Genomic DNA, 27747 nt, shown 5'->3' on the forward strand with positions numbered 1-27747 from the left:
TTGTTGACCTCCTCAGTTCAGTTGATTTTTTAGATTCTACTTCCTCCCCACTATCACTACTCTCATATTTGTAACATACTGAAAAAAAATTATAAATAAAATATATATAATAATATTTTATTATAAAAAGAAAGAAAAAAAAAAGGGGGGGACAACTTTCCACCAAATCGGTGGAAAGTTGGAGGCAAAGAAGAATTTGAGGGGGGTGTATTAAATGAAAGAGGAATGTTGAGGGGGAGTGTTCAATGGGTTGGAAAAATTGGAAGGTAATAAATGAAAGAAGAAATTGGATGGAAGAAAAAGAGGGGGAAGGTACGGATGGAAGTAAAAAGTGGGAGATGAGCCGTGGAAAAATGAAACATTGGGGTATTATATATATCATCATCCCCGGTGATCTCCTTCAAGCAAGAGCAAGAGAGTGTGGGAGAAAAAGAGAGAGCGAGGGAAAAGAAAGAGAGCGAGAGGAAGAAAGGAAAATCAAGAGAGTGTGGAAGTACATGCTGTCTGAAGGATAGGAGAAGATTTGAGGATCATTTAGGTACACAAATATACTTCTTTTTATCAAATTTTCTTTATGAGTATTTCTTAAATATTTAGAGCTTAATATTATTAGTATTATTATAATGTTTAGAGAAAATTTTACCGTTTGGGTATAGAGTAAATATGGAGTTTTGACAATATATGACCGTAGAAATTTAAAAATACATTATTAAGGAATTTTAATCGGTTTATTTTTGTTGAATGATTATTTTGAGAATTTTAAACTAAGATTTTAGTTGAAAAGTTTGTTATTTAGACTTGTAATATGTTTTTACCGATTAAATTTGAGTTAAATAATTTATATGAGTTATTTAATATATTATTGAGATTTTAATCGGTTTAAATATTAAATAAGTTAAAGATATATTTTCGAAATAATTTTTGAAGGCTTGAAAAATTGTAAATTGAGAATTTTGTGAAATTAGATAAAGTTACAATTTGTTTATAATTTAAAGAAGTTGTTTGGTTTGAAGGGAAAAAAAAAAGTTAAATGAGATTATAATAAATAATTGAGAATTTTAATACGAAATATTTAGATTTTGGGTAATAAAAATATATTCACTTAAGTTGTTAAATTTAAATAGCCTTTTATATGTTATATTTTTCAAAATAATATTATATCTATTATAAATGCCTAGATTTGGGAGAGTTAATATATTTATGTAATTTTGGTTTAGAGGGTAGTTTTAGAATTTTAGAGTAGTTTTGAAGTAGTTGAGTTTATATTAATAAATATTTATGTGCAATTTTGTAGACCCTTGAGATTTTGAAGTAATCCTTGTGTGAATATTTGTAAGCTAAAAAGTACCAAGTAACTCTAAAAATTCTTTCTTGTACATGTGAATTGTGTATGATTGTATTATGAATTTACTATATTTTTATATATTGAAATATAATATTGTGATTTTTCAAATAAATGTTTTGGAATGTTATTTGATTTTGTTAAGATTTATTGCTATTAATTATGATTAATATTTAAATATATTGATGGCTATGGAATTGTCATGAGTTGTTATTAAGTGGTATATAAGTTTTATTGCTATCTTATTTTTAATATATTTGTGGATGTATTTATGATGTAATATTATTGGCGTCTGACATGCATTGTTGGGTTAAGGATAGAAGGAGATTGTATGGATATAAAATTACCACGTGGTATGTCATCATTCAGTGCACAGTGGATGACACTTGTCAGGGCCCCTTTTTCCATGTTTTCCTTTGGCTGGGAATTCATTGGAGTTGTGGGACATGTGACACCTCCCTATTCACAAAGGAGGGGAGCCATAGTCCGAGCTTGAGCTCTATATCTTTGGCCGGATATATCTCTCGTATCGGTGAACTTGGAATAATTCAATAAAATGGATTAGTTCCTATCAGACTATGTGTTAGCCTATGGCTCCAGTCAGCGGTATAAGGGTGGACGGTGATATAAGGGAGGCATCATATTGCATTATTTTTGAATATAATGAAAAGAGAAAAATGAAATTGAATTGAGTATATCAAATCCGTGATTTTTAATATATGCATATATAGACAGGTAAACAGATTTTTGATTTATCATATATGGTTTGCTTGTATAGGTTAGAATTTCAGTAGTTACTGAGACGTTTGAGCTCATCCCCTATATTAACAATTTTTCAGGCGAAGGATCTAGTATGAATCAAGGGAAGGCACCAACGGAGTGAGCCGTGAAGGCTTTTGTGCTCCTTAAGCACATACTATATTATATTTTTATTTGCTATGACTATAAGACTTTAATAGTTTATGTTGTTAAGTTATGTTAGAAATGTTTTAAAATTTTGACTTGTTTGCAGTGTTAGAAATATGTATGGACTTTTAAATATTTTATTACGTATATTGACATAATTATGTGAGGTGTTACAATATTCACTATCCAACAGCAAAGGAAGATTTGTAGGGATTACTGTCTTTGCATGTGTGTCTTCCTCACCCTCATCTTCTAAATCCTTAACCTCCTTATCATCATCTTCCACCTCTTCAACCACATAATCATAACCTCTTTCCCTGTCATCATAGTCATGTTCCTCCTTATCAATCACATAATCATGACCTCGTTTCTTGTTATCATGATCATGTTCCTCCTTATCCTCGTCCTCATCCTTATCATCATCTCCTCCACGACCATCATGGTCACCCTCATCCTCTTCCTCCTCAACCTTATAATCATGACCTTCTTCTCGGTCATAAAGGTCATGTTCTTCCTCATCCTTATCCTAATCATCTCCTTTGTTGGTGTCATTCTCATCAAGTTCCTCATCTCCACTTCCCACTACAACCTCTCTTGCAATATCCTCTACCAATCAATCAAAATCTTTATTTGCAACTTCATCAGCAATGTTACCACCTACATCACCAACTGTTTCACCCCCTTCTTTTAGCAGTGCCCTTCTCATTCCCCATCCCTTTCACTTTAGCGTTTAATCCAATTTGCACTTTTATTAGCTCATCATTAAGAGCCTTTGTTAACATCCTTTGGCTTTATTGAAGCTTCTTCATGAAATGACCCCTCAACTACTTCAATGCATGCATACACAATAAATGAAGATATGAAACAAATTGATCACTATTATCATTCCAATATCTGACTAGTTATTTGTAAATCAAGTCTTGTCATCTCAAGTATCAACCTTGATAATAGAGTTATTTAAGCTCAGTTCAGCCAAATTAACTTTTCTAAATTCCCACATACCGGATCTAAAGACTACAGAATTGAATTGTCATCATCCCCTGCTGAGTAAATCTCACTGCCACTAGTTCCATAAAATATTCCCATGCTGCTATCTCTCTTTTTTTCCACCCTCTCCTTTATCCTCTACAAGGTCCAAAATTTAATGGGGTTTGTTGAACCCCACTTAACAGTTTTCCGGGGGAAATTCTCAGCAAAATATAGTTGCAAAACCAAATAAATATCAGTTACACTTCTGTAACAGTAACATAAAACAAAATTATAGTAACTAATAAAAATATTGACTTACCAGCAGCAAATAAAGACACTCTCTAACATTGCAAGTTCCTTTTTTCTTCTCCTTTGTCATCTTCATAAAGTCTCCCATTTCCTTCCATAGGTTCCTAACAATGTATGTTCACCAATCATACTTTCTAAACCTGTCCATCATGTGACGCATCTCTTTCAACAAACTTGAATGTACAGTTGTGCTTGACCCAGGACATAAAAAAGCTCCAACTGTATAAAGTATAAATAGGAACTTAAAATTGTTGTTTTTTGTCCTAGATAATATTTTTTTCAATATTTGGGTAAATGAAACCTTCTAATATGTGTCCTTTAATGTCTTATATGTTGGGTCATCCTCACCAACATTAGATTTTACTTCCTCCCCAATGTGAGGTACACCTAAAAACTCATGAGCATCTTTTGCTTCAATTCCTCCCCTTGCCCCCTAATGGTAAAAAAAATATGTTAGTGGGTCATAGGATCTCAATAATGACACAAGTAGATCACTTGGAATTTTTTCACATTTACATTAAGCAAGTTCCCAAATCCCATCCTCTCAACTTTCTGCCTTAATTGCTTATTCTTTTTCATATACTCAACCAATAACTTAAATCTGGGCAATAAGCACTGAGTGTACAAGGGAACATTATACTTCTTCTTCTTACCTTTCTCTGGCTTCGATTTCTTTGCCCTCTCAATATAACTATCTCTCTTTTCTTGACTCAGTGCCTTCCACGCCTTCCCCATTTCAATTTTTTGTTCTATTGTATTTTTACACTTCTCCTCTTATTTTGCCATATAGTCCCTTGTGAACAACATGAGTCCACTATGTACTCCTTTGCTTGTGGACCCTTTCCCGTCTTGCAATACCATCTCATATAATTCTGCAAAGTCATCAATGTATGGTCATTAAATAATAAATGTTATCTATAGACTAAATCTCTAGTTATTTCCTAATACGTTATGGTCATTTAATTTTCAGTTCCTTTATTGTCATTACGAATATGGTCACTACATATGAGAATATAGTCATTACTATGAATATGGTCATTTCTAGTTCCTTTATTTTCATTACGAATATAGTCATTACAGACTGAGAACATGGTCATTATTATGAATATTGTCATTTCCAGTTCCTTCAATGTCACTACCAATATGGTCATTATAGACTGAGAATATGGTCATCACGATGACTGTGGTTATTTCCAATTCCTTCATTGTCATTACCAATATGTTATTGTCATTCCAGTTTGTTCATATAATCTTTCTAGTCAATTAGACAATTTTTCTAGTCATTTGAAAACCCATTTTTCGCTAATGTCACAGTTTTCATCTTCGTTACAAAAAAACACTAGCATGCAACAGAGACTCAGAATAAACCCTGGATTACTATTCCAGTCATTCACAAACTTAATCATGTCATTTCTAAATATTGACTAATCATTACTTCCCCCACTCACCCAGAAACGTCAACCATAGGACAAAACTTAAATCCTTAAACCTACCTCAGTCAAATACCGCTGATACTTGCTAACTGCAATGGTGAATCACCAACTGCCAACCTTCATCCTTCCACCCAATCAGCCAAAGCCGAGGATGTTCGCCCTTTAAACAAAACAACCTTCCACCTTGAACTCCTCTCCTCTCTTACTCACACACCATTTCAGAGTCATCAACTATCCAACTTGCCGACATTTTTAAGGTACCAATGGGATGGTGGAACCAAGAAACCAGGAAGCACGACAGGGTCAATTCGCGCCTCTCTCTTTCTCTTTGCTTTCAAACTCTGCCAGAAGGGCTTTTTCGTAATTAAACTATATTTTTATAATCTCCCACTAGGCAACACGTCCTAACTTGTCATTACATTTGCTTAGCTTCCTATTTTGGCATGTAAGATTTTCAGGTTTCTTTTTAAGTCATTTTTCCAAATATTAACTTTGATTATTTTAATTGGGTCAAACCAGCTTTTGTAATTTTTACTTTAAAAAATGAGCAATGTTTTAAACAATAATAATTTTTTTTATGAACAACTTTCTAAATTTCAGAACCGTCTTAACTTTCTAAATTTCAGAGCTATTATCACCCTGCTTGGAAGAGGATGACAAATTAGACGATTAATGGAAGTAATTCATGACAGAAAATTGAGGAACGTGTGATGAAATGTAATCTAATATGTTTCATTTCATCTTGAAGGTGAATTTCAAAGTCGCAGTAAGGAATATAATTCTATGCCACTCTCATAATTAACTGGCAATTACTTTTGTGGCCTTTATGTTATCTAGGTGCCTCTTGCGTCGACAATAATGTAACTAGTGTGTTTGGTTTTACTATTAAAGCTTGGATAGAATTATCTCTGTAAATTGCTTTTAGGCAAATTGAAGTTAGCCAAAATTGAATTTTGACATATTGAAGTTGGCCAAAATTGAGATTAGCCAAAAGCATCTCACACGTCACTTCTTTGTTGACCAAGATTTTGGACTCTAACATGATTTGAAAATAAAAATTGTGATGTTTGGTTTTCAAGTTCCTTTTGGAATTAGTGATGTTGTAACTGCTTTCAATAAAACGTAATTTGGGCTTCAAAACCATAGTTCTTAACCTCCAACATGTGTTGAAAACGTGGTTGGTTAAAAAAAAAAAAAAAAAAGGCAATGTACATTGTGGATTGTTCTGACCATTGAATTTAATTTTCTATCTATCATGATATTATCCTCAAAATTATAACTCAATCTAACGGTGAACGAACTTAAAAATGCTAATTTACCATTCAGGACTCTATCTACCAAATCTAAAAGATAAGTTGAAACCTAATAATTTGTAACTTAGAGATTGAACTGATGATCTAGCCATTAAAATTGACGATTTGATGTCTCAAGTTTTAGTCTAATCCAATGGTTAATAAACTCAAAACTAGCATTTTTCTGAGACTATCTCAAATATGTGCAAAAATTATTTATCCACTCCAAACTTCACCCACCACGTCCTATATATAGGTTCCTCAAGTTCCTTCACTCTAGTAATTAGTCAATATGAGACTTCTATACCATGCTATACTTTTCTAGAATATCACCCACACACACACACAAAATCATGATAAAAAATTATAATAATAATAATAATTTGCTTATATCTAAATTTTTATTAACTTAATACTAAAATATATTTATTTATAAATTTAATTAAATTGTAGATATAAAAATAAAGATGCTACATATGGCATACGTAGGAACCGAGAAAAGCACTCTGTTGTATCTTTCTCTGATTTACGTAATTGATATGCTGGAGTTTCTTTGGGCGATTTAGCTGAGATTCTTGTATTTTGATTTCATTCTTAACGGGAATTAACAGTTTCAACTTGTGATTGAATTGACGGCACATAAGTTCGTACTCGAAAGCAGAATCATTCAAGGTGAAGAAATTATGCTCCTGGTGTTGGCTCCAATGCTAACATGCTAATGCTGAGGATATATGGAAAGAATTTTCTCAAGTTCCAGACTTAACAGTCACTAAATAGGGGCAAATTTATATAATAGTTACTGGAAATCAAAGAGAGTATGAGTCATTTAAGGCTCTTCGTACTCCCTTATTTACAAAGCTTTGGATATCAACCATGTTTTACTTAATTTTTAATCTTTGCAAGGTTTTGATACAATAATCATTTTACTAGCTTAGCATTTTTTTTGTGCTTATGGGGATTATGCGTTGGTAATGAAATTGAATTTCGAGATACATCGAAATGCAATTTGGGTTAATTTGTACTAGTTATATGCATGTTCATGCTGATGCAATTCATATTATAAACCGTAACACATAGTGCTTTCTTTTGTGTTTAGATGAATACAGGATTATGTATATTCTAAATTATAAGAAAAAGGGAATATATGCTATAGCATATATTCATAATTATTATAATGTTTTTTACTCATCCAAGCAGTAGAATTGGATTTGGAAATAAAATTACTTTCTCAGATTCTCTATTGACTGAAGCATGAGGTTGAAAACGCATTCTAATTCTGGCTCACAATTTCTTGTCCCTAAAATACTCTCATTATTTCTCATAATCCACACTTACTTGGCCTTACCCTTTTATCTTCACCTCCAACTCCTTCATCTTTTTCAAATTGTTCAGATTACAGCTCCCTCCATTACCACATTCAACGTCTTCTTTGTTCTCACGGGTCCACTATTTTTCTTAATAAGTTCAGCCAGTCTTTTTTCAAAAGATTTTGATCATTTTTAAAGTAAATTGAATAGTTTAGCTTCCTAAAATTCAAAAGGTAATTTTTTCGATCAATTTTATTTTTTTGAAGAAAATTAGTAATATAGACACATATTTGTAAGTTAGATAAATATTTGGTTACTTTTCTCAAAAAAGAAAAGTCATTACGTGACAACAAAATTTAAAAATTGTAGCAAATTTGGGGAAGATGTGGAGTCTTCACGCCAGGTTGACTTGACTTTGGTGATATGAGTCGCATGTGCGGGAAGAAGCATGGAAATAATACTTCCAAGCTTGTAAGAAATAAGTTGTCAGTCTCATTTTGGTCTAAAAGTCTAATTGGGGATTTGTTGAATTTAAAGGCGCCTGATTATGAATTTGGATATTTTAGATGCCTTTAAAATGGATTTTCTCATCAGGGTTTGAATTATTGCACAAACCAAAAAAAAAAAATTATAGTTGCAACAAAATAATCTATATCTTTATATGGTAAAATGATCTTGACGATCTTCATTTTATTTTATCTTAATTATATAGATTTTCTTTGTGAACATATACTTTAATATGATATATTACTTCTATTATACTTTAAAGGAATCTAAACATACATTTGTTAAAATATTTTTAAAAAAATTTGCTTGCTAATCTATTCATCAATACAGTAAAATCCTAATTCATCTATGTAGATTTATCCTCTTAATTTGTCTCATTTCTAAATTTTGATTTAGCCCTGATCCATTTAACAATTCATTTTTTTCCCCTTTCTTTCTTTCTTTCTTTTTTCCCCGAAACAAAGGGGACCTATGTCCCAAAGGAAATAAATATTGTAACCTTCTAATTTACCTGGAGGAAGCAGTACAACAATTTAAATCAATATGACAGTTAGAATGTAAAATTGAAACAAGATGAAGGAATCGTAGATTGAGAGGATCCAAATTTATAATCCATCTGACCGTCTCTGCATGCCTTCCCATGGAACAAGTCATGATTTTTATCTTCATGACCTCGCCACCACTTCGTCTTCTCGAAATGAGTCATAAAATGATCAATATACATAAACACACACATGTTATTCAAAAAGAAAAGTAAAGCAAAAGTGAAAAATGGCAGCATATTCAAGAAAAGGGTCGGTGTCTTTACGCCAAGTTGACCGGACTATGGAGATGCAAGTTGCAGTCATGCGGGAAGCAGCATCGAAAAAAGAATTCCTTTTCTCATCCTCATTTACTTCCCAATAAAAATAGATAAAAGGGGAGTCCACCATATTAACTATAGGAAAAATCGGTGGAAAATCTCTATTTAACAATTTTATTAGTCAAAATTTTACTTTCTATGTATTAAAAACATATCACGTCCTGATATGGTTTTTTTTTTTTTTAAATGAAGAACTGTATTCATCATAAAACAGGACAAAAGCTAGCAGGCTGAGAAAGAGTTTGATGATGGGACCTTGAGACCTAGGCCTGCTAGCATTTGTACTGTTTTATGATGAATCCAGTTCTTCATTCAAAAAAAAAAAAGTACAAAGGACATAGCAGGTCCTTCTAGGTATGAAAATTTTATCGGGCAAAAGGACCTGAATTGAAAATAGTATTTTCCTGAGTTCACATTCATTTTGCCGAGTAGTGGGCATATTGCAAGAGTTGTGACGGAAGGGGCATGGAAAGTAAAAAATGGGCTCTCTGCTCATTCTCTCTTGTCTCCTTTTGTCTCTCACTTTTTGGCAAGTCATATGGTAATGGAGCCTAGCAAAAATCATCTACATTCTCCTCTCCCCCCCCCCAAAAAAAAAAGATTAAGCGTTTTTGTTTGAGAGCACTCATTATTTTCATAACTCACTAATAATAATTCATAAAAAGAACCAACCAATTTTTTAGTGGTTGCTGAAAAGACGAAGTGGTTGTTGAAATGTAATTTCATTTATTTTGTAGTGGTTAGATAGATGCATATTCATGCTGATGATAAAATTCATCTTGTAAACTGTAACATGTAGTACTTTCTTTTGTGTATGCAAAGAGTAAAATTTTGAATTGGATGTGGAAATAAAATTCCGTTCTCAAATGCTTTGCATGACCAAAGCATGAGTTTAAAGATGAATTCTACCAAATACCTTATAACCTAGTGATATTAATGCTTCCTTATAAGTGGGAGGTCACAAATCCTGCGTATAACTTCAAACTATCAGTGTCTGTCCTTTTAATTCAACAAAACAAAAATGCACTGTAATTCTAATTCCTTGGCAGTCGCTCTATATGCTGATTGATGGCAATTTATTGTCCCTCCACTCATCATTTAATAAATTAATAAATTCAGTTAACTTCCCAATATTCCAAAGTTAACTTTTGTGGACTGAATTCTTCTACACATTTGTAAGTGAGTTAGAGAAATACTACTTTCGATCCTAAATATAAAAAATAGTTGACTAATTTAAGTAGATTAAAAAATAAATTAAATTAGTTACTTGTAATAAATAGAAATTATTTTTCTTAAAATATCCTTGCTAATTTAGTTTACTGGCTAAAAGGAAAAAACAGATACATAAGAGAGATAAAGTAGATTAGGATTCTATATTGAGGACCAAAATAAAAATCAAATATCTTATATTAAGAATCAAAAGTAGTATCAGCTATTTTTCCCCAAAAAGAAAATCATAAAATAAGAATAAAAGTTAAAACTTGAAGCATATTCAGAGAAGACAAGGGGTCCTTTTTCGAGATTAAAAGTAGCCTTAGTAAAAGAGAAGTTGTGTGCTGGGCATTTTGTTCATCTAATGCTCCTTGTTCCCCGTCAACAATAGCTAGTTCTTAATATAAGCTTAATTAATTAATTTGAGAAAATAAAAAAAGTTAGAAAATTACTTAGTTGTAGTATATGTTACATAATCTCTCTAAAATACTTATATGTATTATTATATTATATATTAGTTTATAAATTCGGAAAATTAGTTTGAAAAAAAAAAGGTAAATATAATATTTTAAAGTAATTTGTTTAGTCTCCTTAATCTCTACAAATTAATCAACTCTATCTTATATTAAAAACCAGTATTATTTATATTCTATAACAAATTGATAATGATCCGAGATGTTGATTTGATATATTATTCGGTTAAAAATTCCAACAGTTGAGTTAGAAAATTATCTTTATAGCTATATTGTAATAATTTTTTTCCTACGAGATCTTAGAACTTTTCATGAAATGTTACATAATCTCTCTAAAATACTTATATGTATTATTACATTATATATTAGTTTATAAATTGGGAAAATTAGTTTGAAAAAAAAAGGTAAATAAAATATTTTAAAGTAATTTGTTTAGCCTCCTTAATCTTTACAAATTAGTCAACCCTATCTTATATTAAAAACCAGTATTATTTATATTCTATAACAAATTGATAATGATCCGAGATGTTGATTTGATATATTATTCGGTTAAAAATTCCAACAGTTGAGTTAGAAAATATCTTTATAGCTATATTGTAATAATTTTCTTCCTACGAGATCTTAGAACTTTTCATGACATGTTACATAATCTCTTTAAAATACTTATATGTATTATTACATTATATATTAGTTTATATATTATTACATTATATATTAGTTTATAAATTCGGAAAATTAGTTTGAAAAAAAAAGGTAAATATAATATTTTAAAGTAATTTGTTTAGCCTCCTTAATCTCTACAAATTAGTCAACTCTATCCCATATTAAAAACCAGTATTATTTATATTCTATAACAAATTGATAATGATCCGAGATGTTGATTTGATATATTATTCGGTTAAAAATTCCAACAGTTGAGTTAGAAAATATCTTTATAGCTATATTGTAATAATTCCTACGAGATCTTAGAACTTTTCATGAAACGACAACGAGGGCCATCTCCATTGTGAATTCTTTTTAGTTTCTTCATTCTCCTCCCTGTTTCCTCGAACCTCTCCTCCTTTCACACTTCTTTTACAGATTTGGCCAATAAAAGGTCTCTGATTTCATGCATGTTTATTTTAGTGGTTTGCTGCAAAAGTTGAAGTGGTTCAAATTTGATAAGCTATTTATTTATTTTAATCACATTGTTTGAATTACATGTTTAGCCTCCTTACACGAAGTGCTTAGCGCTCAAAATGTCCAATGGACATTTATTTATTTATTTATGCTTTTTTTTTCACTGCAAAGAAAATTATGTATTAGAATTATGTTATTATTTATCTAATATCTTAAAATATTTTTTCATGTACGTCTAGTGTCTTAAAGTATTTTGTGACAACTCACTTAGAAAAATATTTAAGAGCCAGTATCTTAAAGTATTTTGTGGTTCATCTACTATCCTAAATTATTTTTTCAAGTGCATTCATTATTCAAAAATATTTTGTGATGCAACATCACAAGATACTTTAGAACAGTGGGCCTATCTAGAAAAATATTTCAGGTTTTAGTATTCTAAAATGTTTTATGATTTATATAATATCCTAAAATATTTTTTCATTATTTCAGAATATTTTGTGACGCAATATAACAGAATAGAAAATATTTTAAAACACTTAATGCACATTCAAAAATATTTTAGGTTGCTGGACTAATCACAAATTACTTTAAGATACTGAAAGTAGTTGAAAAACTATTTTAGAGTACTGGATAAATCTTAACCAAGAATTCTTTTAATACATATATTTTTTTGTAGCAAAAAACAAAAAAAATAAAGCAAGGAAAAAAAGGGTCCCGCTGTCTCTCTAACTTTAGCACGATTACGTTATAATCCAACGCTATTCTCTATCTTTAGCACGATTACGTTATAATCCAACTTAACTTCTATTATATGCAACTTAACTTTTTTTTTGGTGCAATTTATCTTCCCTTGTGTGTAATAATCTTCCTTTGTGCAATGTGCAACTTAATTTCTCTTTATGCAAATGAAATTCTCTTATGTGCAAGTCATCTTCCTTATATGCAAACTAATCTCTTATATCCTAATAATGTTTTGTGCAAACCGTCTTCTCTTTACGTAACTTACCTTCCTTTATGTGTAACTTGAGAGAGGGGAAGTCATTTCCAAAAAACTCCTACAAACAATTGAGGACTCTCATTTTGCAATTGTTGTTTTCTCAAAAAAGTATGCCTCTTCTTCATGGTGTTTAAATGAGCTTCGACATATTCTTCAATCAAGAAATAATTTATCGGGTCAAAAAAAATCAAGAAATAATTTGGGCCAATAGGTTTTTTCTATATTTTATGATGTAGATCTGTCTGATGTACAGCATCAAGTAGGAAGTTTGGCTAAAGCTTTTGCTAGGCATCAAATGCTTCAAAGGGACAATAAGGACATGAAAATTTGTAGAGATTCTTTCACCAAAGTTGCCAACTTATCTGGTTGGAATTACAAGGATGGGTAAGTTAACTTTTTATTGGGTAAACTCATGTATGTGTTCTTGTATATTTTGAATATACAAAAATTTAATTATTGATATGAACATTTTAGTTTTAACACCAACTTATACTTCATATTTCAAGTTTCATGAGCCTTTTTATGGTTTATCCAGTTGTTCCTTCCATTTCTGTTTACCACTATTTGATAAATGAGTCAGGAAAAATTTAGTTCCCATAGTGTTGCCTTAATTATAACTTAGTCCCTAAATGTTCATTTGATGCAGCTTAGAACCTATAATTTAGCCATTCAAAATATTATTTCCTAAATTTAAGAAAATAACTTTAGTCATTGTAATTTTATTTTTTTAAAAACTATAGGGATCCAACATTTTAAGTGGTTAAGGAATGAGTTGTATGGAGTCAAAATTTAGGGACTAAGTTTTAATAGAATCAAGAACATAGGACACCAAATGATCCATTTTCCCAATAAGTTTCCACTGATAAACTTTTTTTTTTTTGGGTGACAACCGCTGATAAACTTTATATAAAAAAGTATTGTAAAGCTTTTTTAATACAATTATTTGTCATTGATACTGTTTGTTATATTTAAGTATTGTGGAATCAACGTTTTATTTTTTAAGTTATGATATTATTTATTCTAATAAAATTTAAATTTTAAAATTTTTGAAATTATTTTTATTTAAAATTAAAACTTTTAAAATTTTAAATTTGTGTAGTTTTTTTTTCAATAATTTTTGTCCTCAAATTAGAAAGCTTTACCTTCATAAAGCACTTTCGTAAAATAAAAATGAAATTAGAAGTGCATATCTTGGCTGCCCTTATTAAAATTGTTTTAAAGTGCTGACAATCCAAAAAGGAAAAAGAGTACTAAAAATTGCAGACATTGAAGTAACAGATATTATAATTACAGAACAAATCAAAAGTTGTATTTTACATTGCCATTCATATGTTGTTACTTGTAGGCCCGAAGCAGAACTTATTAACGAGGTGGTTGAGGAGCTATGGACAAAATCAGGTTCCAGACTGCTGCCTGCTAGTGAAAACCTAATTGGAATTCGCGATAAACTAGAACAACTGAGGCCACTCTTTCAGATAGGTCTCAATAATGTTCAATTTGTAGGAAAATGGGGCTTACCAGTTGTTGGTAAGACAGGGCCGTTTTTGACAAATTAATATCATAGCCAATCTGAAATTAGCTGCTTTCTTCCCTATGTGCGGACAATTTCAGAAAGAGATGGTGATGTTCAATTGCAAAGTAAACTTTCACATTCCAAGATCGAAGACACGTACGAAGGGAAGAAAATAACCCAAAACCATTGTCACAAGAACAATGTTTTACTTATACATATGATGTTAGCCGTACAATCCCTTTAGGGAAGTTTGTAATACCGGAGTAGAGTGATCATGTGTCTTTGGATTAGCAGTGACAAAACCAATTTTTATTCTATCTAATTTTTGTAAAAACCAATTAGGATAAAAGTTGATTAGTGTAATGTAATTTATGTTTGAATTGACGTTTCTAAAAAGTTAATTTAAAAAGTTGAAATTTTTTGGATAGATAATGAAAAAAATAAATTTAGATATAAAATGACTGAAAAATGTATAATTTTTATAAATATATATTATAAATGTATAATTTGATAACTTTAAAAGTAAGAAAAATCTCAAAAAAAGTACTTCTAAAATTTCAAAATTCCAAATTGGAAATGAATACAAAAATATGTTATTATTTGCTTTTTAAATATTGTCAATTGTTATTATAGTGAACAAGAATGATTTGAAATTTTAAAATTCAAAGATATTTTTTTAAGATTCTCCCTTAAAAGTATTGAAATTATAATTATAATTATAATTATAAAAGTATTTAACATATTATTACAAAAACTTGTAAATATTTAAACGAAATAATTATCTATATTTAATAAACATATATAAATTACAAATAACAACAATAATTAAAAGATTAAAGGTAACAAAAAATCCAACTAAAAAAATATTAAAAAAAGAAAAACACAACCACCAAAAAAAAAAACCCTTAAAACACAACCCACATTCACATAATGAGAGGAGAGAGGCATCATTCAGAGAAAAGGAGAGAGGCATCATTCAGAGAAAAGGAGAGAGGACAAATCTAGAAAATAATGTGACAATGAGATGAAAAAGCATGGAACCCCAACGCACCAAACGTAAAAGTAAAAAATAATTTTAAAAAAAAAAAAGTTCAGCCACAGCACAGGTTACGAGGCAAAATAATTTCTGAGTCACCACTGATGCAAACAAGAAAAATTAAACAAACGTAGCTTTTTTTCTTCTGAACGGACCTTTGGGGTGACCCAACACCATTCCAAACACAGCCCATATATAGTGCTCCCACGCCTAGCCTCTGATTCAAAGCTTGGTGTTTGTTGTTTGACGAAAACGCCAAAAATACATTGTTGGGTTAATTTCCAATTTTATCATGAAAGTTTATGCATAGGACTAGGGCTGCACAATGGACGGACCGGACCGGTAGAATAAATAGAAATAGAATAAGAAAGCTTAACCTAACCCCCTTTTCTTTTTAAAGTTCTTCAGAGAATTCTAACAAAAACCAGCTCCTCCAGACCAGAGCCCAACTCGAAATCTAGTCTGATTTTTTGGTCGGACTGGGTTTGATAGTCTGTGGTCTGGTCTGGTCCAGTGATGACCCGAGGTCGGGTTAGACTGGACTTGGTCTACCAGACTGGTGGATTGGTCCAGGCAGTCCAGTTGTCCAATTTTCTTTCTTTTTTTTTAATTTTTTTCTTTATGAGAAATAAGATTTCAACATGATAAGTACAATTAAGACAATAAAAAATACCTATAATCATATGAAACTCGTCCTAAAATATTAAGACTTCATCATAAATACATAAAAATATCTAAAAACATTAAAAACAATTAAAGGCACCATCTAAATTACAAATTATTGAAAAATAAAAAATTCACCTAGACTGGACTGGATCAGTCTAGGTGATATGATCACTTGGTCTGAAACCCAATCCAGCCTGACCAACTAGTCTAGTCTAGTCTAGTCTAATTCCATTATATAGTTAATTTGGACTGGATTGGACCGGACAAGACCACTTCAAGTTGGACTGGACTGGACCGGACCACCAGGTTTTTGCACACCCCTGCATAGGACCTATGAGTATCTGAATTTTTTTTTAAATTGATATTAATCTAAAAGTGTTAAAAAGAAGAAGCAAGATTGTCCTAATCGTTAAAAAAACAATATTGACAGTTAAAAAACTAACATTAACCTTTAATATTTTTAACAGTTAAGGATGGCATTGCTTCTGTTTTAACACTTTTGAAGTGATATTAATCTAACAAAAAATTCTGGATATATGAGGTAAAATTGCATCTTAATTCATATGTTGCCTTTGGTTTTATATATGATTTATACTCTAAAATTAAATAATGAATTTCCATATATTAACATTTTGCACTAAAAGTGAAGTATTTATTAATTTTATAAATTATCTTTTTTTATTCTCATAAATTATCTTTTATTTACAAATAAGGATACACTTAAAGTGTTAGTTTATTTTAATGATTTAAATGTATCTGTTTTATTCTGATAAAATAATTGGAAATAATTTATTACAATTAGGATGGGAACATTACTTTTGTATGATATAAATTTTGTTATGATATTAACTCTTGATCAAAGGAAGATGCTAGTATCAATATGTTGCAACACCCACTCTTTTTCTTTTCTTTTATAAATAAAAGTTTAGATAATTTGGGTCTTAAGAATTTGCCCAGATCAGGGTATGTCTCCAGACTTTAATATTTGTGAGAATTAAATGTAATGGAGAGTGTGGATAGAGCTTCTCATAATTAGATCCAATAATGCTTAAGTATGACAGACGGAGCTTATTATTTCTATACATCCACATATATAATCTTAGGTTTCTAATTAGCACTCATTATTAGTTAACTGGACATAATTAATGGTAAATGTTCGTAAAGGGTAGTGACGTCATTTTAGAGATTTTGCGTGCTTGTTTGTAGTCTGTTTAGGACATTTAATCCCATGGGTCGATTATGTATGCAGGTTATTGTCGATGCAATATTTGTCGGTCGGAAAGAAATTCACAAAATAGCAATCAAGGACAATAACCTATTGCACATTTGCACTTAGGAACACAAAGAAATGACCAAAAAAAGGACAAATCTAGCAAAATAACGATGAAGATCAGAGGAGATAGATTGCTGCGTTTTGCTAATTCAGGGATCGCATGTTTGATTTCGAGATCGCACATTTTCAGATTCATCTCCCTCTCATCTTTGTTTGTCCATTCCTCTCGAAGCCAACCGGAGTTCCTCACGTTAATAGGGGAGTTTAATCTTTCCTAGTCTCAGTCTCCACTCTCTGTGTATATTGATTATAGTCTCTAGGTGTCTGTGGATCGCAATTGACATATATAGCTGGGCATTATCACTGGTATGTGTAGTCTGGAGATTGATACTCATATTAGATGTTGTATTCAGTGGATTGTTGATTGATTTGTAGCATTTTCTTTTCTATTGTGATTAACTCCCCATGTTCTCAAGCTCTCGATTGAATAGCTAGGTGAACGTCTAGGTGAATTTAAGAATTATTGGTGTTGATCAACTCCCCATGCTCTCTAGAAACGTTAGCCAGGTCATTCATCAAGAAAGTCTGCATAATCCATTTCATTTGTAAGATTGGAAAATCATAGAAAGTAGAGCTTATCCTAGTTTAAAATAGTTAATTCACTTCATTGCATCCCATTTGTTTAACTTGTAATTAATTTTGGTTAACTTGTAATTAATACTTAGTTAGCTAGAGGCTTATTGACTCTTCAACAGTGATGGACCTAGGTAGCATTGCTATAGTGTATACTCATCTGGTCCTATTTATAAAGTACTTCCAATATATTTTACATAGACTAAAAAAAACCTTAAATTTCATTAACTTTCATTTGAAATTTAATAACTTTCTAACTTTATCTCTATTTAATATATATTATACCTCATATAAACAAAGTCAACACAATAATAAATAAGGAGTAAAATTGTACATCCATATAAAAAATTTCTCTCAACGCCCTATAAATAGGACAAAATAATATATTCTCTCTCTGTCCTAAAAATAGGACCAGAGGCATAGTTAATTTAGTTTATTTGATAGGCCCCACTCCATGACATGACTTTTCAATGACATAATAATGTTGAATAGCAAATAAATGTGTAAAAAATATTCAAATCCTTTTGATATAGAAGAAGCGAAAGAGAGTTATACATTAAATTTTAAAAAATAAAAATCATTTATAAATAATCGTGTAGTTTCAATAACCATATGAACAATGCAGGTCAATTTTCATTATTTTAATTGGGTTAAACCAACTTTTATAATTTTCACTTTAAAAAATGAGCCACATTTAAAACAATAATAGCTTCTTTTATAAATAACTTTCTAAATTTCAGAATCATCATCACCCACTTAGGATGAGAAATTAGATGAAATGGAACTAGTTCAAGACAGAAGACTGAGGAACGTGTTATAAAATGTAATCTAGTATGTTTCAATACATCTTAATGCTGAAGTTCAGGGTTGTATAGTTAATTAATTGGCAATTACCTTTGTGGCCTTTGCGTTATCCTCGAGCCTCTTACTTCAACAATAACTAACTAGTATGTTTGGTTTTACGTTAGTCAAAGTTAAAGTTAGGATAGAATTGATTCTGCAAATTGCTTTTAGGTAGATTGAAGTTAGCCAAAATCGAATTTTGACAAATTGAAGTTGGCCAAAACTGAGATTAGCCAAAAGCTTGTCACATGTCACTTCTTTCGTAGCATGATTTGGAAAAAGAAAACAATTGTGTTGTTTGGTTTTTAAGTTCTCTTTGGAATTAGTGATGGTGGCAACCCTTTTCAATATTTTCACATTCCAATTCTTCATCCTTTTGGAAGCCTTCAGGTTATAGCTCACTCCCTCACCACACTCAACATCTCCTCTGTTCTTCACAGCTCCACTATTTACTTTATAACATCAGCCTGTCTCTTTTTTCTTCTGAAAAGATTTTTATCATTTTTATTAAATAAATTATTTAAGCTAACTTTCTAAAATTCATGAGCTAATTTTGGTGGATCAATTATTAATACACACTCTCTCATACATTTGTAAGTAAGTTAGAGAAATATTAGTTACTCCTCCGGTCCTTAATATAGGACCTAATTGTTAAATTGATTTTAATCCTAAATATAAGACTTATTTATCATATTTATCAATTTTTTTAATTATCCTTATGGATAATCCCTCAACTATAATCAAGTAAAGAGGAAAAGAAAATATTAAAGAAAATGATTATGATATTTTAGAAAAAAACCTTTCATATTTTTTATAATTAATTAACTTACCTAACTTTTTTGATCTAATTAAATTAATTAAATAGATCTTATATTAAGGATAAGGGGAGAACTTTATCCAGAAGGAAAAATCATAGGAACCAAAGTTAAAAACTGCAGCTTATTGAAGAAAGAAGGAGCATGGAGATTTCCACTTGAGAAATATGAGTCTTAGGTGGAAGCAGCATTTCCTTAGTTTCACACTCATTTTTCCAAGTCTTTGACAGTCAATGACAGCATAATTTATGGGAAGGGGCATGGAAGGAGCAAAGTGGGCCCTCTGCTCATTCTATTGAAATTAACCGTTGTTATTTTTGGCTTCTATTTCATATAATCTTTCACAATTCTTTTTCCTCGTCCTTCTCCCAATTTCCTCCGACCTCTCCCTCGATCCTTTCACACTTCTTTTCCATATTTTTGTCTGTACGTACTCATCAATAGCAACTCCCAATTATATATTTATTTTTAGTGGTTGTTCGAAACATAAAAGGGTTCAAATTTTTACAAGTCAAAGTCGTGTTGGAAGGCACATGAAAGAAGAATAAGGACGCGTCCCAAATAACACGCATTAAAGAAGAATCTCTCCCATATTTTACACTTTTTCTTCCCATTCACATTCTTTTTTTTTTTTTTCCTTTTTCCAAAGAAAAGCTGCAGCATTTGTAAGCACATGAAAAAACTTGGCCACTCATATCAAATTTTCTTAAAGGCACAACATGCACACCCTAATGCTTTGAGCAAGAAATATTTTATACTTTGTATCAGAGACAATTTAGTAACCAAGAGGATTGGGCTTAGCAGCGAAACGGAAAGGAACAGACTCCCACAATATTATGAGTCAAGGTTTGAATTTTTGTTAGGAGAGATAGTCATATTTATTATCCAACAGTGTCTCAAATAAGATTATCTATACTGCACCTCAAAAACTAGAAATGGACAGTGCACACAAAATATAACCTACACTTGCGCCTTCTTCTATAACATAATGGTCCAAGCAATATGATCCTCCCTCCGTCCTATGTATAAATAAGTTATAAACAATTAAATTACATTAATAAAAATTAATTCAAATTGGAAATTTTTTTTGGCTGAATAATTCAAATTGGCTAATTAAAGACAATAAAAATGTAGGAGACGTATTTTCTTAAAAAAAAAAAAATAATACCTTATTCATGAAGAGGGTGAGTAAGATGGAGAGGGTGAGTATGCAAGACAATAGGCATAAAAAAGATGAGAGACAATGTAATTAATTGAGGATAAAAATTAAAAAATATATTAAATTTTTAGATAAGTACAAACGGTAACTTATAAAAAAGGACCTTATCCCAAAAATTGTAACTATTACACACACACACATGATTGTTGGGTCTAGGGACTGTAGTGGTATTAAGAAGAATTATATAACCACGTAAAAATGTTCAATTTTTTAGGAAAAATCTTTTTGGAAAGATATTAAAATAACTCAAATTCTTATTTGTATTATTGAATTTATCAAAATCCTAATCAAGTTATATGATCCAAAAAAAAATTTTAAAATTTTATAAAATAACTCTAATACTCAAATCTATAAAGATAAAGATTTTTCACTATTCTTGTGTTGCGTAAGAGTTTTTAACAAGACAAATTTGGTGTTTACCATCATGTGAGAAGAACAGGAAGGGACCCATCCTTGCCCCCCCATCATGCGTGCCCACATGGCCACATCATAAAGCAAATTACGGACTCTTCTTTTCTCCGGTTAAAAAGTGACGAATTTCATTTTCATTATGATAATTTCGCGAGCATCATGAAAGTAAAGAGCAAAATTATATAAATACTTAAAACCATTAATTTTATTTTTATGTACATAAAATATCCTAAAATTCTGACTTAATTATATTTTAACTCTTTAATTAAAGTTTAAATCATCCGTAAATAAATAATAAAAACTAATAGTGTGAAAGTTTTGTGCAAAGTTTAAGGAGGTTTACCGTGAACTTTTAAAAAGTCTAAACAGTGCAACTTACTGAGGGTAGTAATTATTAAAAAAATACCGACACATCCTAGGCAACACGTATCAAAGAGGAAGCTAGTCCTTCACAATTTGACGAATCAAGGTTTAAATTCTTATTAGGAAAGGTGTTCACATTTAGTATCTAATAGTGCCTCGAATAAGATTACCTCTAATAGAAGGATTCATACATTTTAGTTAAAAAAAAAAAAAGAAGCTCTCATATTTTCATACGTTGCCTTCCATTCACGTTCACTATTTCCTTTTTGCCGATTAAAATAAAAAATAGGGACACATCCCAGGCAACACGCATTAAAGGCGAAGCTCTCTCATATTTTCACACGTTGCTTTCCATTCACGTTCGCTTTTAAAAAGAAAAGCTGCTGCTCCTGTAAGCACAGGGAGGGAGCTTTGGTTTATTCAATAGAGGGGGCTTTTCATCTGCATATTACGTTTATTTGGAGCATTGGTGTTTTTGGAATAGAGTTTAGTCATAAAATTGCCTATCTTTTGAAAATTCCAAGTAAAGTTAATTGGGAGGGGAGAGCCTGAACTATCTATTTTTCTTAATGCAGAGAATCTGTACCCTTCATTTTCTCCCTAATTTTTTAAGCACACTATTTAGGATAGTCAAAGTTGTACGGACCACATCAAGAGAAGAATTGGAAAGTTCAGGCCTAACATCAGGTTGACCGCGGTCGTGTGAGAAGAATACGGACGCATTTTCCTATCCAATGCCTCTCATCATTCCTACATTACTAACATGCACACGCACACGCACACATCATCAAGCACATCTTGTGAGGCAGAGGATTACTGGCTGTAAAATGGGAAAATATTGTGGGGAAAAAAAGCTGGTTATGCAAGTCAAAGTGATCACTGGCGTGTCGTGGTGAGGGAAGGAGCATGGAAGAAAGACTGTGGACCCTTTCGGCCTTTTCTCCAAACAAGCTTTCACAATAAGTAGGGCTTTAGCTCTCTTCCCTTATTGCAGACAAAGAGAGAGGAAAAGAGGAAGATAGGAAAGGAACAGAGAGATATTGTGAGAAACTTGCCAGAAAATTCTAGTTTCAGCCATCTAATAACACCATCAGGAAGGTAGACACTTGAAAGCTTGTATATATTAAGAATTAGAGTTAAGACACTTCACCCCTAGCTGTAAGCCCAGATCAGTATATCATACATCTACAGCTTCCACTATTTTTTTTTCCATTTTTTTTTTCCTTTGCAATCTGATCATCTCATATTTCATTTGTTTCCTTTAGTCAAATGAAATGGTCTAGTTGTGTTGCAGGTCGTAATATTGCCGGTTCTTCAAATTATTGGCTTGAACATTTATGGCAAGTAACCAAGCAGCATCTTCTTCAAACTCTTCCAACTCCAATTCAACCCAAAGAACTTGGAAGTATGACATCTTCTTGAGTTTTCGGGGTGAAGACACTCGTAAAGGCTTCACTGGCCACTTGTACCATGCGTTAAAGAGGAGTGGATTCACAGTCTTTAGAGACGATGAAGAACTTGAGAGAGGAGAGGTCATTTCCGAAGAACTCAAACAAGCAATTGAGGATTCTCTTTTTGCAATTGTTGTTCTCTCAAAAAATTATGCCTCTTCTTCATGGTGTTTAGATGAGCTTAAGCATATTCTTTACTCAAGAAACAATTTGTCTCAACAAGTTTTCCCCATATTTTATGATGTAAATCCATCTGATGTACGGCATCAAAGAGAAAGTTTTACCGAAGCTTTTGCTGGGCATCAGATGCTTCAAAGGGACAATGATATCATGGAAAGTTGGAGAGATTCTCTCAGAAAAGTTTCGAACTTATCAGGTTGGGATTGCAAGGATCGGTGAGTCAATTTCTTATTGGGTAAAATTATGCAACAAATATTTTATATTTATATAATCATTTTATGGAACATATATTGATCTAGATGCACTCAGACTATTTATTTGACATCTATTTGTTCTTATTTTAAAAACTAAAAAAATTAATTGTTAAGATGATCATTTTAGTTGTAATACACAATTATACCTTGTATTGCAAGTGTCATGATTCTTCTTATTGTTTATTCAATTGTTCTTTCCATTTTTGTTTCCCACTATTTAATAAGTGAGTTCTCACTGCTAAATTTTATGGAAAAAAGAATTGTAAAACTTTTTCAATACAATTATTTGACATTAGTGCTATTAGTTATATTTGAGTATTGTGGAATCAACTTTATAGTACCTGGTCATTTTTTAGTTATGTTGTCATTTCTTCTTATAAATTTTGTAACTATTCCTTTTTTCTTGTATTCGAAGTTAAAAGTTTAAAATTTTAAATTTGTATTTTGTTAATTTGTATATTTTTTTTCACATCCACAACTTTTTATCCTTGAACTGAAAAGTTTTAACATCACAATTAAATTAAAGCGCCCGTTGAAAAAAAAAATGAACAAGAACTGCATGAAATTGTTTCAATGTGTTGATAATACAAAAGGAAAAGAATATTAACAATTGCAGACATTGGAGTAACAAATATTATATTACTTTCAATCCTAATTATAAGACATCGTTTATAGGTCCTATAATTAGGACCAGAGGTAGTATAATTGCATAATAAATCAAAATTTATATTTCACATGGCCATTCATACGTTGTTGTAACTTGTAGGTCTGAAGCAGAACTTGTTGAGACAGTGGTTGAGGAGCTGTGGACCAAATTTCATCCTAGACTGCCACCTTATACTGAAGGACTCATTGGAATTGACAATAAAGTGAAACAACTGGAGCCATTGTTGGAGATAGTTTCGAATGATGTTCGGTTTGTAGGAATATGGGGCCCAGGGGGTGTTGGGAAGACAACAATTGCTTGGGCTGTTTTTGAAAAATATCGTAGCCAATTTGATATTAGTTGCTTTCTTCACAATGTTAGGGCAACTTCAGAAAGAGATGGTGGCGAGGTTCAGTTACAAAGTCTATTTCTTTCAAATCTCAAAATAAGAAACATGAAGATTGAAAACAGTTATGAAGGGAAGAAAATAATCCAAAACCGTTGTTGCAATAAAAAGGTTTTACTTATCCTTGATGATGTTAGCCATACAACCCATCTAGAAAATTTGGCTAATAGCCCAAACTGGTTTGGTGCTGGGAGTAGAGTGATCATAACAACTAGGCATTTAGACTTGTTGCGCGGAGCGTGTGTAGCATATCAACATGAGGTTAAAACTATGAACCCAAATGAAGCCCTTCAACTCTTTTGTCAGACAGCATTTAGAAGAAGTGAGCCTCAGAAGGATTTGTTGGAGCTGTCTAAAATTGTTTGTGATTATGCCGGAGGCCTTCCTTTAGCTCTCTCTGTTTTGGGCTCCTTTTTCTATGGAAGAAGTACTGTACAATGGGAAGATGCTTTAGATATGTTGAGCAAAGATGCTTTGGGAATGTTGAAGAAAGATCCCCATAAAGATATTTTTGGGATACTTAAAATAAGTTTTGATGCATTAACCAATACAGAACAAGCAATATTTTTAGATATTGCTTGCTTCTTCAATGGTTGGCGCAAAAACAAAATAACAAAAATATTAGAAAGTTGTGGTTTTAATGCAAAAATTGGAATAACAACTCTCCATGAAAAGTCTATGCTGAAGGAATATGACAGTATTTTGGTGATGCATGATTTGGTGGAACAAATGGGTAGGAAAATTGTTGTGGACAAGTCCTCTAATTGTGTTGGAAATCGTAGTAGATTGTGGACTAATGAAGATATTGATAAAGTTATGCAAAACAATTGGGTGAGTATCGATCTTATCTCTAATTGTTTTAATATATTTTACATGTTATTAGGTTTTAATGTATTTTACATCTCATTAATTTATTGTATAGTAAATTTGATACCATTTTTCTTGTGGCTCATCTTGTTTATCAGGGTACAAAAGAAATAGAAGGTATGATTTCGTCCCAATTTTGTGAGGCATTTTGTGGTCGTAAGCCATTTTCAACATTGCATAATGTTGTTTATCAAGGCACAAGAGAAATACAAGGTGTGATTTCGTCCACATCTTGTGAGGTACTTTGGGATCCTGAAGCATTTTCAACATTGCATAACCTTAGATTACTCATGATATCAAGTGATTTCCATGTTCCTATTGGCCTCAAATGTCTTTCTCATGCTTTGAAAGTACTTTATTGGACAAAATATCCTTTAGACACTCTTCCTTCTGGAACTCGACTGCATGAACTTGTTGATCTTAGAATGCATCATAGCAAATTAAAGAAACTTAGCTTGGTAAGATATCTTATCCTTTGATGTTGTTGATAGTGTCATTGATTATCATAGTTAGCAAAATACATATTTTTTTCATTGGTTCTCATACATTTGTTTGACCAGTGCTTGAAGAATCTGAAGTTTTTGGACTTGAGTTTTTCCAAAAACTTGATTGAAACTCCTGATTTCTCTAAACTCCCAAATCTGGAAAAACTAGCACTTGAAGGTTGTGAAAAACTTATTGACCTTCATGCTTCAATTGGACAACACAAAAAGCTTCAGGTATTGAACTTGAAAGGTTGCAAAAGTCTTACAGCCCATTGTCTCAAAAAACTGGAAATGACTCCGCTGAAAGAATTTGTTCTTTGTGGGTGCACTCGAGTAAAATTTCTCCCAAAGTTTGGGGAAAGTATGAAAAATCTAGAAACACTTGATGCTGGGGAGACAAATTTAGTCAAACTTCCCAAGTCACTTGGCTTGTTGACTGGTCTCAAAACTTTGAAATTAAGGGGTTGCAAAAATCTTGTTTGCCTTCCTCGAAGCATTCACAATTTGAAATGTCTTGTACTTCTTGATATTGCTGGGTGCTCAAAATTTGCTAGATTGCCAGAGAAGTTAAATGAAATTGAAGCCTTGGAGGAGCTGGACGCAAGTGAAACTGATATAACAGAAATACCTTGTTCCGTTGGTGGTTTAGAAAAACTCAAGAAATTGTCATTCCATGGGTGCGAAAGGTCAACGTTGAACTCTTGGAGCATGATTCTTCCTTGGAGGCATTCAATTCATAAGGGCTTAACATTGCCTATTTCAATGTTCAATCTTAAATCACTAAAAAAATTGGATTTAAGCTACTGCGGTATTGATGATGGATCCATTCCAGATGACTTCGGTGGCTTATCATCGTTGTGGTGGTTAGATCTAAGTGGAAACAAGTTTAAGAATCTACCTGCTGGCTGCATATCAAATCTTTTGAATTTGGGAATTCTAGTGATGAATTCTTGCATGGAACTTCAGTCGTTGCCACAGATTCCGCCCAGAGTAACGAGTATGTGTGCAGAAAAATGTGATTCATTGGATACAGTGGAAGGTGAACAATTATCACATCTCTTTGCTTCAAGGGACCAGGTATATACATATAGTCATATATCATCATATAATTATATGTATTTATTTTGTGTTTAATCATACTATATAATTTGATACGTGATTATTTTTCGATTTAGGAATTTTCACTTACTAATTTCGAGATGAATATTGCTGCAAGTGAAATATCGCCATGGTTTGAGAATCAAGTCGATCTTTATCGGGATCACAAAGGCGACGCTTTAGTGATGATAGACATACCCCCTTGCGAAGAAATATTGGGAATTGGATTATGCACTCTTCTAGAAAGTAACTTTTATTTCAGAGAAGGGAGGTTGCTTTTGTGGCGGTTGCGCGGTTGTGGGTTTATTATGGGTCCCCGTCACAGAAACCATGCTATGCCAGCGTCCAATTGTAAGGGTGGGAAGAAAAGAAAGTCTTGTCACCTCTGGGTCTTATTTTACTATCCAACAAAGTATTACCGTGATATGTGGCAATCAAGGAAGTACAGTCAGATTCCCTTCGTATTTACAGCCCGTCCCGACAATGCGGAAGTTTTAATAAAGTGTGGATGGCATGTCATTCGCAAAGTTGATGTTGAAAACAGTGGCAGCTCAAAGAGTCAAAGTCTCCTTCCAATATTGGAACAACAAACGGACCGAGTAAGTCTCTTTCATTAAACTCACTTTTTTTCATTTTTATTTCAAGCTACCTCCTCCATCCCTCTATCTTGTAAACACTTAACCCGCATTATACATACTCTTTTAAGTCCTAAACATACATAGCACCATTTTAACTAATTTATTAGTATTAAGAAAATGTGTGCAATTAGTCAAACACTCCCTCTGGTCCTATAATATAAGATATTGGTTAAAAGAAATCTATAATCCAAAATATAAGACATTAGGGGATAATTAATGTGC

General features: G+C 31.8%; 2 protein-coding genes across 2 annotated transcripts in view; both read left to right on the forward strand.

Moving 5' to 3' along the window:
- The window catches only part of LOC114717022 (TMV resistance protein N-like), a 47558-nt gene that overhangs the window by 19223 nt on the left and 588 nt on the right, over nt 1-27747 (forward strand). Inside the window, exons 5-6 of the mRNA XM_028902101.1 lie at nt 25865-26866; nt 26965-27486. Of these exons, the coding sequence (XP_028757934.1) occupies nt 25865-26866; nt 26965-27486 (1524 nt within the window). The remainder of the gene's footprint in view (nt 1-25864; nt 26867-26964; nt 27487-27747) is intronic.
- Nucleotides 24932-25921, forward strand: LOC114717069 (disease resistance protein RPP2B-like). The gene is made up of 3 exons (XM_028902152.1): nt 24932-25268; nt 25403-25421; nt 25518-25921. The coding sequence occupies exons 1-3, from the start codon at nt 25116-25118 to the stop codon at nt 25781-25783; spliced, it is 438 nt and encodes a 145-aa protein (XP_028757985.1). The 5' UTR covers nt 24932-25115; the 3' UTR covers nt 25784-25921.

This window comes from Neltuma alba, unplaced genomic scaffold, assembly GCF_004799145.2.
Source record: "Neltuma alba isolate B1F8T4 unplaced genomic scaffold, ASM479914v2 tig00011705_pilon, whole genome shotgun sequence".
Lineage (NCBI taxonomy): Eukaryota > Viridiplantae > Streptophyta > Magnoliopsida > Fabales > Fabaceae > Neltuma > Neltuma alba.

Coding starts and splice junctions, on each gene's coding strand:
- LOC114717069 (XM_028902152.1), top strand. CDS start 25,116: ATGCTGAAGGAATATGACAGTATTTTGGTGATGCATGATTTGGTGGAA.